The sequence below is a fragment of the Corythoichthys intestinalis genome, chromosome 10, assembly GCF_030265065.1.
Source record: "Corythoichthys intestinalis isolate RoL2023-P3 chromosome 10, ASM3026506v1, whole genome shotgun sequence".
NCBI lineage: Eukaryota > Metazoa > Chordata > Actinopteri > Syngnathiformes > Syngnathidae > Corythoichthys > Corythoichthys intestinalis.
In genome coordinates this window covers 7633237-7647262 of record NC_080404.1, presented here as the reverse complement: position 1 = coordinate 7647262, position 14026 = coordinate 7633237, and the positions used below count along the sequence as shown (strand labels likewise).

The 14026-nt window shown below is 39.0% G+C and overlaps 1 protein-coding gene across 1 annotated transcript in view; it reads left to right on the top strand.

The window, feature by feature from the left end:
- si:ch211-223a10.1 (uncharacterized) overlaps window positions 1-13709 on the top strand; it is a 45565-nt gene extending 31856 nt beyond the window's left edge. Inside the window, exons 6-10 of the mRNA XM_057847973.1 lie at window positions 1745-1818; window positions 1915-2077; window positions 5750-5845; window positions 11152-11329; window positions 11448-13709. Of these exons, the coding sequence (XP_057703956.1) occupies window positions 1745-1818; window positions 1915-2077; window positions 5750-5845; window positions 11152-11329; window positions 11448-11930 (994 nt within the window). The 3' untranslated portion in view covers window positions 11931-13709. The remainder of the gene's footprint in view (window positions 1-1744; window positions 1819-1914; window positions 2078-5749; window positions 5846-11151; window positions 11330-11447) is intronic.
- The last annotated feature ends 317 nt before the right edge of the window (window positions 13710-14026 follow it).

Genomic DNA, 14026 nt, shown 5'->3' with positions numbered 1-14026 from the left:
CTAAAAAAAACGGATCGGTACTCGCAAGAGGAGTCGGCGCAAGGGGAGTAGGAGCTGCAGCATGAGAACAAGAAAGTGGGACCTGACACGGCGACGCTGCTGGGCGGAAGGGGGATCCTGACATGGCAAGAACTAGGTTTTGTTTAAGCGACTAAAAAAAAAAATAAAAAAAAGACTCCGGCGTCGTGAAGTCAAAATCACGTAAATCTGGTACGTCGTAACCTGGGGACTACATGTATTTGGTGAATACAGATCGTCCAATGAGCAAAAATGAGTAATGGAAGACATTTTTAACCTCCCCTTCCTAATAAAATAAAATAAAAGAAACGCAAAAAGAAAAACAAGTAGTGTAGTTGTGTTCTGCAAAGGATGACTTTGTACATACAGTGGTATGAAAACGTATAAACCTTTTGGAATTTCTGACATATCTGCATAAAATCACCATCAAATGTGATCTGATCTTTGTCAAAATCACACAGATGTAAAAACAGTGTTTGCTTTAACCAAAACCACCCAAACGTTTATTGGTTTTCATATTTTAATGAGGATAAGATGCAAACAATGACAGAAGGGGGAAAAATTAAGTAAGTGTACCCTCTGCCTAAGGAGACTTTTAAGAGCAATTGAAACCCATTTTTAATGAAAAAAATTAAGTCAGGTGTGCCCAATCACTGATGACTGGTTTAACGCTGACCTGCCCACTATTAAACACAAACCTGGTAAGAATTGTCTTGATGAGAAGCATTGTCTGATGTGCATAATTGCTCGGTCAAGAGAGCTGTCTGAAGACTTGTGATCAAGGATGCTTGATTGGTATTAAGCTGGGAAAGGATACAAAACCATCTCTAAAAGTCTGGATGGTCGTCAATCAACAGTCAGAGAAGTTGTTTACAAATGGAAAGAGTTTGGCAATGTTGCTTCTCTTCCAAGGAGTAGCCGTCCACCAAAGAAATCACTGGCACAGTCCAATATCTCTGTGCATACATCAACTATATGCAAAACTATGGCCGAGAATGGTGTTAATGGGAGGACTCCACGGAGAAAGCCACTGTTGTCTAAAAAAAACATTGTTGCTCGTTTAATGTTCGCAAAAAGGCACTTGGACACTCCACAGAAGTTTTGGCAAACTATTTTGTGGACTGATAAAACCAAAGTTAAATTGTTTGGGAGTAACACACAACAACGTATGTGGAGGAAAAATGGAACAGCTCACCAACATCAACACTTCATCCCCACCGTGAAGCATGGTAGAGGGAGCATCATTATTTGGGGCTGTTTTGCTACCTCAGGACCTGGACAACTTGCAATCATTAATGGAAGAATGAATTCAAAAGTTTATCAGGATGTTTTGCAGGAAAGCTGAGGCTGTCTGTCAGACAGTTGAAGCTAAAAAGAGGATGGATGCTGCAAAAAGACAATGATCCAAAACACACAAGTAAATCAACTTCAGAATGGTTTCAGAAAAACAAAATACACGGTCTGGAGTGGCCAAGTCAAAGTGTGTGTGTGTGGGGGGGGGTGGGGGTGGGGTGGGGTATGTCATTGTTTGCATACTATCCTCATTAAAATATAAAAAACCTATAAATGTTTGGATGGTTTTAGTTAAAGCAGACACTCTTTTTTTCATCTGTGTGATTTTGAAAAAAAATCAGCTCACATTTGATGGTGATTTTATGCAGAAATTCCAAAAGGTTCAGATACTTTTTCATACTACTTTGGTTGTATTGTGCTTTTTATTTTGTAGGCATCACCAACTCACCAAACTACTGAACAAGTACATGAAAATGCCAATCCACCACAAGCCAAAAGAGTCTCTTGGTAAATATCACCTGTAGTGTAGATCAAATATTGGACAGTGGGGACAGGCCTAAAAGACATTCATTCATACAGTTTATATATTTTCTTCCCTTTAAGCTTTGTACTACTGGACACTGTTTTTTCCAAGCCTGTGTGGAACTACCATTCTGCTGATGGCATCCATGTTGGGTACTTATGGTGGTCTACTTTGTGGTTTCCTCTTCCCCTGGCTGGCCAGAAGCATATTTATGCAATCCTACCGAATGGCCACATATCAAAGGTTTGACAAACACTGTAGTAGGCCTGAACGATATATCGTTTAAACATCGCCATCGCGAAGTGCGCATGCGCAATAGTCCCATCGCAAGGACGTGCGATAGTTTTTTCATTTCATTTTTTTAAATCCACAAACGTTTGTTTTGAGCAAGGAGCGAGAAGGAGAGAGTGCACAGTCTCTCATTCTCTCCAGCTCGCAGTCATCGGCTCCTCCCCCTCCCCTGCTAGAGCGGAGTGGAGGGAGGAGGGGCCGAACAGCAGAGCGGAGGGAGGAGGGGCCGTTTTCAAAGTGAAAGCAAGCAACACGTTGAATAGGGAAGACTGTCTCCAAAAGGAGTTTTGGAAGTATTTTGGCTATCGACAAGAATATAAGGAACAAAAAACAGCCCTGTTGACAGTGCCTCGCCATGGTTGCCTCAACAAGAAGTAATCCGTCGAACATGTGGGACCATTTAAAACGCAGGTATCTATGCATTCCTGCTACGAGCTTCCCATCAGAGGCTTTTTAGTACAGGTGGGAACATTGTTACGTGCCAACGTTGTTGTCTCAAGCCTGCAATGGTGGATAAACTAGTAGTCTTGGCCAAAAACCTATGAGACCCAGTTGAGAATTGCTGAGCAAGGAAGGTGGACGATATGCAGACAAATACATAAATTTGGGAGTTAAAATGGTTCTGTTATTCATCAGTTATTTGCTGTTATTCAGTTCAATTATTTACAAGTTCAATTGAGTTTCTGTTTCTTTTATATTTAAATTAACTGTAAATCGTATTTTTCAAATAACTATAGTACAGCTGCACATAAAGTTTTGATACTTAATATTTTTAAAATATTTTTACAACTTTGTTGCAGTTTTGCAGTTCTATATTGTTATATTTTGTGTAAACAACTCAGGGGACTAATGCACTTACACTTTTATTTGACAGATTTAATATTTAAGTTCAAATATGTTGACAACTTTATTGTTTTACTGAGGTTGTTATTTATTGTTATAGTTTGTGAACAACTCTTATTTGTCATATTTAATATTTTTGTTCAAATATGTTTACAACTTTGTTGTTATTTTGCCGAAGTTGTTATTTATTGTTATATTTTGTCAAAAACTCAGGGGACGAATGCACCTGCTCTTTTATTTGTCATTTAATGTATTTGCTGCTGTTGAAGTGTCAAATATTGTGTTCAAGAAATTATCTATTTTGTGCAGACATGGCTTCCTGGATCCCTTCATAATAATACAGCAATCTTAATCATTCACAAATGAAACCGTATTATATGAATACACTGTGGTCACGGTGTGTCATGCAAAGTATTTCCAAACAGCTATTCAAGTCATCTAGTGAATATTTCTTTAAATTTTTTTTTTTTTTTTTTTTTTACTATCGCAATATAATATCGCAATATATTGCACACCTAAAAAAAATCGCAACAATAGTTTTTTCCAATATCGTTCAGGCCTACACTGTAGCATGTTTGCCACATACTTGGTACAGTATTCACATAGGGTTGCCAACTGTCCTTTGAAAAACGGAATCGTTCGGTATTCAGAAACAAAAGTACGCGTCCCTTATTGAGCTTTAAAGGGACGCGCTTAGTCCCTTATTGTCATCAAACTCAAAAATAGTTTATTTTTAGAAGAAACGAATACTGGCATGGTCCTTTACAAGAATATGCAGGGAAACGCAGTCTATCCTGCTTTTTGATCAATGAGCTGACAGAATAATGACCAGTGGCGCTACTACACGTTGAGCCACGAATGCATACGGGCACAAGCCGACAGGGGGCGCCGTCACGAGGAATCCCCCCGGATCACTTTAGGTCGATTTTTGTACTTACACCTTGAAATTGCTCATAAGGAAAGTGAATAGATAATTGCCAACGAATTTGATTATTAGATTGTCGTTTGTGTTTTTATATCCAGTGTGCTTCCATCAGCCAATTGTTTTGTTTGTATTCTTTGTTGATGAAATGCTACGACTTAGCACGGAGCCTTAAGCTAGTTAGCGATCATGCTAATCAGTGTGTCTGCATTGTATTGTGTTTTGGAGAAGCATATTAGCACTTGAATTATCGTTAGATAGTTAAGTTGTCTCATTTCTTTTTATGAAGAAACCACACACATAAACCCATTCATGCATCTTAGAGATCCTTTCAACAGAAAAGAAAGTTTAAATTGTTATGCAAGCGCTTGCGCTACGTGCTTTAAAAAATGGATTTAGATTGTATTCATGAACAACTGATTAATTGCAGTCTTTCTCCTCCCTATTCAATTTTATTGTTTAGTTTCTTTAAAAAAAAAAAAAAAAAAAAGCTTTGAAGCTAAAGAGCTTTGCCCACAAGAAAAAAAAAGTTTATCAGCTGCACTTTTTTTTATTTGAATGAACAGTAGTGTTTTCTGATTTTTGAACAGTACTCACTCAGTTCTCACTCAGTAGTTGATGTCGCTTTTGAAAGCTTAGGTTTGAAAAAAATTACGTCATTATCAATCTTGCCTTTTCTGTCCTCAGGTTGTTTTGGCCAAGTAAAGCAAATGACTGTCTCTAAGGTACTAGTCACATGATCTGCTTGAAAAATTATTTTGACCCATTATAATTAAAAAAATATTTTTTTGTCAAGTTCATTCATTGTTGTTGTTTGTTTTATTGCTTTACAACTTTTATTGACAACATTTTACCAGCAAAGTCTTAATTTTAAATTCACTGTAAAGGGAAGTCAATTACATGCAATGACATTTCGGCCACCAGGGGCTGTTAGATTTAATTGTAGTCAGTTTGGAGTAAAATTATCATAATAAAATTGTAATAAAAACATTTTAAAAAATCAATTTTCACATACAAAAATTAATTGAAGGGTGACGGTTATCAGGCCGGCCAGCTCTACCAATGAGGTGTCCCTTATTTTTTTTTTCCAGGGAGTTGGCAACCCTATACAGTGAGCCCTCGTTTTTCACAGTTAGTTGGCAAACAACCCCCCCGCCCCGATCATCAATAATCTGCGAAGTAGAGGCGGGGTTTATTTACATTATTATTATTATTTTTTTTTTTTGACCAATGTATTTATTCAGATTTAGCATTGGAAAGTGATACATAAATGTTTTTTTTTTTCACTTTTTTCCCTAAAGCACAATAAATAAATAAAAAACTTTAATGTATATTTTAATAAATGTTGTTTAAGCACTTCAAATATAATAATTATGAGTTTTAAACATGGTACTGTCCTACTGACTTATTTTTAAACAAGAATAATATAGAATCTTTATTAAATGCTTCATTGAGTGAGTCTACTCAAACCCGCCAACGCTGCTCACTTAGACAACAATGAGTTGCCACAGCAAGTGTTCAACAAGCTAAACGATGATTGACACTTGAAGTGTCTGCTTACAAGCTTCTCTGCCAAGATCAAACCTTAACGCCTGTCAATCATCGTTAACTTTAACAAGCAATTCCAGTGCACTACCTGATCAAGAAAAGCAACAGGAGGGAGAGAGAGAGATTACTGTATGTGATCAGATCAGGCAGCTCTATAAAATACTTTATTTATTTTAGCTGTAAAAAAAAAAATCCGCGATGAACTGAGGGCGCTAAGTTTGAAGCGCGAAGTAGCGAGGGATCACTGTAGTCACAGTACATTTTCTGGTGTATTGTATCTCTTTGCTCATATAGCGGCCAATTCCTTCTAGGTTACCAAACCCAATCTACTTGGGAACACTCATCGCTGGATTGCTTCATTCGCTGTTCTGCTTTTATTGGAAAATAACACCCAATATCCTTCTCGAGCAACAGATTGCATTTTGAACATAATTTAAGAGATCATTGATGCTATAGGATGTGCAGTATTAATCCGTTGATTGTGGCTCAAATCAGGTTTTGTGCAGTATACTGACAACTCTTTCGATATTTCATTGTTTTATAGCATGTACTAGAATACAACTACAAAAAGCTTGTTGTACATACCTGCCAGCAATGTTTCCTCTAAGCTGCGGACGTGCGCAATCGCGTACTCCGTCCACATATAGTGGGGCAAATAAGTATTTAGTCAACCACCAATTGTGCAAGTTCTCCTACTTGAAAAGATTAGAGAGGCCTGTAATTGTCAACATGGGTAAACCTCAACCATGAGAGACAGAATGTGGAAAAAAAAACTGAAAGTCACATTGTTTGATTTGACTTAACTATGGCAAGACCAAATAGCTGTCAAAGGACACCAGAAACAAAATTGTAGACCTGCACAAGGCTGGGAAGACTGAATCTGCAATAGGTAAAACACTTGGTGTAAAGAAAATAACTGTGGGAGCAATTATTAGAAAATGGTAGACATACAAGACCACTGATAATCTCCCTCGATCTGGGGCTCCATGCAAGATCTCACCCTGTGGCGTCATAATGATAACAAAAGCGGTGAGCAAAAATCCCAGAACAACACGGGGGGACCTAGTGAATGACCTTAACCCTTTAAGGTCTGGGCCTATTTTGTCTGATTTTGCATGCCTTTGAAGTTGCCTTTATATTTCAAAGAAAGAATTGTTTACGATGGCCTGGTTTGGTCCCTTTTTTTGTGACACCTTGAACTTCATGTCCAAACTGTTGTTTCCTTCACTGACCAATTATAAATCATCGTTTTGGGCCCAAAAAGACCAAAAATTCCAAAATCGTTTTGTCAAAATTTTTAATATTGATGTCCAATTGACAACCGAACATGCGTAACGAACCGTTTTGAAACTTTGTAATATTTATTCAACATGTTAGGATGAACATTCAACCCAAAAAATTTAGAATAAATAGTCTTATATTTGACAATTCAACATAAACAACAGGTATAGCCATAGGCGTGTTTTGCCTTTATACATGCTCTAGTCAAAACAGGTTATATACAGCAGACCAAACAGTGAAGAACAGTGAAAAAATATATACCATCTAACACAAAAATGTTTAGAGGCCATCTCTTTATTAGTTTAGGTATTGCGGCCCATCACCTGATGAAAACTATGTACACACAATCAAGCTTCTTGAACACACATTTATATACACAAATTGAGAAGACTGATTGTGGGGAAAAAATATATATATATATATATAACATTGGAAAAAAAAGTATTTTCAAAAATATTTACAATAAACAAGTTAAATTTTTTCCAGGCATGCCACTCCGAAAAGCAGTTTCGTCCTGGAATTAGACGCAGGGCTACATCACACAGCCCACACTTCCATGGGGTGTCGGTCCTCTTTCCACCCTTCCATTTTCATTTCACTTTACTTTCATTGTCACTATAAATGTAAATGAAAAAAAAGTCAGTATTTATGAAAATAATAAAGTATAAAATAAAAATATGTACAGCAATAAATAATAATGGAAATCTATATGTATGACAATAGAAAGAATACCATAGCTGAATATGTGTTACATCCCTAATCTTCATATAGAAAGAAGAACACCACAAATGATAAATTCCTGCCTGGGATACACATACACATACACATAGACTTTGATCTGATATGCACATTTTATTATTATAAACACAAACACACACTTATATTGCATCAAAATTAACTTTGTCTTGCAATATCAAAAGAAACTTTCAAAAGAAACTTTTTCAGCATAAAAAAAAAAAAGTGAGTTGGCTTACCTCTGCTCGTCGATGGCGTCACCCACGTGTTCAAATCCGTCACTATCTTCACTCGAGGACTCTTCCGAAGAAGACGATGATGACGAATTTGGACCATCCTCTTCTTCAAGTTGATCAAAAAGCACGATTGCTTGCGCAAAATTTAGTTTTCCGTTCATTCTCAAAGTCACACAAAGTCGCTGCTCGATCCAAACGGCCGTCGCTCGCCCCCTCGCTGCTTCAGAACACTCCTCCCTCTCGTTCGGTGGAACCTCGCACGGCAGTTATATTTATTTAAAAAAAAACGCATTTTGTGCTTCCACTGTGACTTCGAAAGGGTTCGTTTGATTTGTGTTTTTTTCATGGAGCTTCCGTTTTGAAGAAGGACAAGAAATGATGGAAATATAGACATAAACAAATGATCCATGCAGCGTTTTAATGTTTTTTTGAGAGGACAATAAAACTATAAAACTTAAATGACAATATCTCACGTTTTAGTTGGTCGATTGACTTCAAATAATAACGAGAGTAAACCGCAACTTCCGCACTTTAAAACGAGACCAACCAACGGCATGTGGGTGACGTAATTAAAACGTGAGGGCGCTTCAAAGACGACGTGCGCTGCGACTCTCAAGGGTTAAGAGAGCTGGGACCACAGTAACAAAGGCTACTATCAGTAACACAATGCGCCGCCAGGGACTCAAATCCTGCACTGCCAGACATGTCCCCCTGCTGATGAAAGTACACGTCCAGGCCTGTCTGCGGTTCGCTAGAGAGCATTTGGATGATCCAGAAGAGGACTGGCAGAATGTGTTATGGTCAGATGAAACCAAAATAGAACTTATTGGTAGAAACACAGGTTCTTATGTTTGGAGGAGAAAGAAAACTGAATTGCATCCGAAGAACACTATACCCACTGTGAGGCATGGGGATAGAAACATCATGCTTTGGGGCTGTTTTTCTGCAAAGGGACCAGGACGACTGATCTGTGTAAAGAAAAGAATGAATGGGGCCATGTATTGAGAGATTTTGAGTGAAAATCTCCTTCCATCAGCAAGGGCATTGAAGATGAGACGTGGCTGGGTTTTTCAGCATGACAATGATCCCAAACACACAGCCAGGGCAACAAAGGAGTGCCTTCGTAAGAAGCATTTCAAGGTCCTGGAGTGGCCTAGCCAGTCTCCAGATGTCAACCCTATAGAAAATCTTTGGAGGGAGTTGAAAGTCCGTGTTGCCCAACGACAGCCCCAAAACATCACTGCTCTAGAGGAGATCTGCATGGAGGAATTGGCCAAAATACCAACAACAGTGTGTGAAAAGCTTGTGAAGAGTTACAGAAAACGTTTGGCCTCCTTTATTGCCAACAAAGGGTAAATAACAAAGTATTGAGATGAACTTTTGGTATTGACCAAACACTTATTTTCCACCATGATTTGCAAATAAATTCTTTAAAAATCAAAAAATGTGATTTTCTGTTTTTTTCCCCACATTCTGTCTCTCATGGTTGAGGTTTACTCATGTTGACAATTACAGGCCTCTTTAATATTTTCAAGTGGGAGAACTTGCACAATTAGTGGTTGACTAAATACTTATTTGCCCCACTGTATGCCCATACACGCCGTGCAAGTTAGCCAGCTAGCAACAGTGCAGCGGAGTTAAGAGACACAAATGCTAACCCCCTTATCACGGCGAAAGGAATGGGCAGCGATACTACACTCATCTAGCAAAAGTAAAAGAGAAATGTGGTCCTTTGGTCCTTTTAAGATGGAAAGTCTGTCAGAGTACTGTATGTGCAAATAGAAGAACAAGCGGTGAAACCATTTTTTCCCCTGTTTTTTGTTTTTAACATGTCCTGAATATTGTTACAATATGTTAAATTGCACTGTTGCAACGAAGAGGGAGCTGAGCTGAGAGGCAAAGCTCTCCATCTACCATTCGATCTTTGTTCCTACCCTCACCTATGGTCATGAACGATGGGTCATGACCAGGGCCGGCCCAGGCCATTTGGGGGCCCTAAGCAAAATAATGCAAAGGGGCCCTATTTTTGGCCCACCATTTCGTCACAGTGTACTGTGAAACCCATACATGCAATCCAAACCATACGTCCATATTTTGTATATTAATCAGATGTTGTTGCACTGCATACTTCAAACTTCTCACCCCAAATGATTGTCAATACTTACAGTAGATAGCGCCAAACCTTTTTCTAAAAGAGGAAAGAAAGAAGTTAAGGAAGAACTTTTATCTTTTTAAGCTTGTAATCAAGTATCAAAACTCACAAAAGTCAAATAAAGCAAACTGTAGTAAACAAAATAGAATATAAATTAAACAATTGCCAGATTGGGGGCCCCCTAGTGGTCAGGGGCCCTGAGCAGCTGCATAGTCTGCGTATAGGCTGGGCCGGCCCTGGTCATGACCCAAAGGACAAGATCACGGGTACAAGCAGCAGAAATGGGCTTTTCCAGGCGGATAGCTTGTGTCTCACTTAGGACAGGGTGAGAAACGCTGCTATTCGCGAGAGTCCAGCTGCTGCTCATTCACGTAGAAAGGAGTCAGTTGAGGTGGTTTGGGCATCTGGTGCGGATGCCACCAGAGCGCCTCCCTAGGGAGGTGTTCCTGACACGTCCAGCTGGGAGGAGACCTCGGGGCAGGCCCAGAACCAGGTGGAGGGATTATATCTCGACAATGGCTTGAGAGTGTCTCGGGATCCCCTCAGAGCTAGTTGATGTGACCAGGGAAAGGGAAGTTTGGGGATCCGTGAAACTGCCGCCCCGGCGACCCGACTCCGGATAAGCGATTGAAGATGGATGGATGGATGCTTAGACACAGAGAATAGGAATCTTGATTGTCCTTATTGCCTGAACACTTTTAATGTGGGAGTTAGATATACTCCCATTGTGGTTGTTCATTATGTTTTATTTATTAACTCACCCATCCCACAACTGGACCTTACCCAGGCCAAAGCAGGACTCTTCCTATGGTTATAGCAGGACTCTCACATATAACATATTACACATCTCATGAACAACGAGACTTGTCTTTTTCATTTTAGGTGGACCAAATCGATTATATCAAAAGTAAACTAATGAAAGTTGCTGCTGTAATTTTATTCTTTCATTAAGACATGTAACCTGCCATGATCCAAAGTATGGAACAGGCGTGATACTGGTATGTGGCATACACATCTGGTGTTGCTCACAGTGATCTGCAGTTTTCTCAGGGAGCTTGTGTGTCTGCTCAGACACATGAAAAATTAGAGGGAACATTGCCTGCCAGTAATCTTTTTATGTTAGTTCGACTAAGCACTCATGGGTTACACTGCAACATGGGGAATTCACTTGACAGTGCTGTGGGGAGTTATGCAGACAGTGTACGATCTTCAAGGACACACCTTAGCAAAGCAGCAAAGTACTCTTCTGAATTATGTTTACAAAGTATTCGAATGCTTATCCTTAACCTAATGAACATGTGTCACCGAGCGGTGTCCTGGTCCAGGTGTCAACATTCCAATTCTGTATAGTCCTTAGTTTGTTCTGCAAGGTTCTGACTCAGGATCCCGGGACACTGGCGTGTGCAGATGCTGATCCTCGGTTCTCCTGCATCGCTGACCTTGTAGAGAAGAACCAGAGCCCTCACCGGTTCTGTCCCTATTGTGAGGTAAGACATGAAACTGCACACGGGGTCTCGTGTGATCTCTTCTCCTAGGCTTAGGTGGGGCCAAACAAATGCTGTGCCATGCTCCTCACTCATTAGCTGGGTCTTCCTTACACCACAGTTGTTCCAGCCTGACTACACCAAGCACTGCAAGCTCTGCGATGTGTGTGTTCAGGACTTCGATCACCACTGCCTTTTCCTTAACCGGTGCATTGGTCGAGCTAACCATCGCCTCTTCCTCTTCTTCATCATCTCCATGGTGACAGGCCACTTCTTGTTTGTCGCCACAGCAACAAGTTACCTGTATAACAAGTCGTCAGCTAGCAATTTGTCGTCGTGGCTCATGTTCCTGGGGGGTGAGTTCTGGGTCACGACGATGATTGTTATGAACGTCATAACACTCTTGTGGGAGGTGTGGCTGCTGGCAGAGCAGTTTTGTGCCATTGCCTTAGCAACGACAACTTACTTCAGACACTTGGAAAATGTTAGGCGACATAGGTCACTTGGACAACGCTGGGTCACTGTGCTAGCGTTTCTGCTTGAGGGACGGAGACGGTTGGCCACTGGACATACAAGCAATAACAAAGTTTCAATAGACATTTAAAATGATCTGTTTTTTTGCAGACCTTCTTCATTGAGTGTATAGTCCATTTATATACAGTTTCCAAAAATAAAAAATATTGTTCAAAAAAGTGAGGCAAAGTTCAGATACAACTTTTGTACTAGACTTAACTTCATTAGCTTTGTTATCTTAATAAAGTTATTTTTGATTATTTTCTCGAACATTGTCCGTGGCTATCAAAACTCATTAAGAGCCCTCACCTCGATTTTTTTTTAGCTGATGGGATGGCTATTGGGGGCATTGGTACTGGATTTCCAGTGTATTAGCAGAAAATGTAAAGTAATATAGACTCAGTTTAAAAAAGAAAAAGGCATTAATATTACCATGATTTTTGCACTATAAGGCGCACCAGACTAAAAGCCGCTACCCCCAAATGTGACACGAATACGGCATTTGTTTATAGTAGAGCTGCAGCTATCGATTATTTTAGTAGTCGATTAATCGATGAACTAGTCAGTTTGAATAATGGAGTAATCGGATAAGGAACATAAAAAATTAAAATACCTGAGCTCAGCCACAAACAGTATAAAATGAGGATAATAAATGATGTATGTACAACAAAAGAACAATTGACTGACTTACATAGCAAAAGTCCGCTAGCTTAAATGCTATTAAATGCCAAGTTTTTTTTTTTACAATGCTCATAACAAATGGTTCAGACACATATTCTCACAAAGAACAGCTAAATATACCTATAAACTAAATTACGAATGCATTGCAAAAACACATTAGCGCAAACAAAAATTTACTGTATGTTGGTCTTAACAGGGAGCAGCTGGATTCACCCATGTGAAATGAGGCAGACCAGAGGGCAATGTATCCACCCAAATCAATAAAACTAAATGCAATCACTTTCAAAATAAACCAATACAACGCCACTTTAATTAAACGAATACTCAAAGCAGCAACATTTGATTCGAATCCTTTTTTTTTTTTTTTTTTTTTTTAAATCGATTACTTGAGTTCATCGATTAATCGTTGCAGCACTAGTTCGTAGATACCGGACTATAAGCTGCAGCTGTGCTCACTGTATTATGGGATGTTTACACCAAAAGATATTAACCGGTAGCACTTTATTTGACAGCGGAGCCATACGACTGTCAGAAGACCAAATGAACCACCATGAAGCTTTGAACCATTTGGCTTCAAAGCTTCATTGCTTTAGTAAGCTTCATATGGCCATTACTGCTCCCTTGGGGAGACAGTCAACCTCCTCTGCCACCTGCTGTCAACACTGTTGTTATCCAACATGCCTCCTAGCATGCATTTCAGCGCTACAGATGTAAATAACAATCCAAATTCATGTTCTGTACTAAATATTTATTCAGTTACTGTTCCAGTCATTTCATTAATTGTTATTTATCGTATTCGGTAACACTTTATTTGACACTGTCATTAGACAATCATAATTAGGACATGACACTGTCATGAACATTAATGAATGCTTACAACAGATGTCATTTAGTGTCATCCGGCAAATTATGAATGGATGTAAAAGATCTGAGCTGGAAATAAATGGAGTTAGTAACATAATTTGTTGGATGACACTTAAGTAATGTCCACGATTGTGTCATGTCATAATTATCACAGTCTTATGACGCCGCTGTCAAATAAAGTGTTACGAAATACAATAACAAGCAATTAATGAAACAACGAACAGTAACTGAAGAAATAATTAGCACAGAACATGAATTTTGATTGGTTTTTACATCTGTAGTGCTGCAGTGCATGCTAGGAGGCTAACAAATTAGCCGCAACGGACTGTAAGGCGCAGGAGTCAAAATGAAGGGGGGGAAAAAGCATCTTATAATTAAAAAATTATGGTAATTATTTTCATATGTTTAAGTGGACTCGGGAAAATCTTGTACATGCTTTCATACATTTCTTTGAGTATTGCACTGCCTTATTTTAAAGAGTGACTCTGTCATGGTTGAACTGTTTTAAAGTACAATATGTCTGTTTTTAAGCAAGTGTTGTTTTTTACCTGTAAAATAAAAGTTTACCATAGTTCGAAGTGGTAAATGCAGGGGTTAAATGTGAATAACATCAGCTCTACTATTAGCTGGTGGTAAAGTATA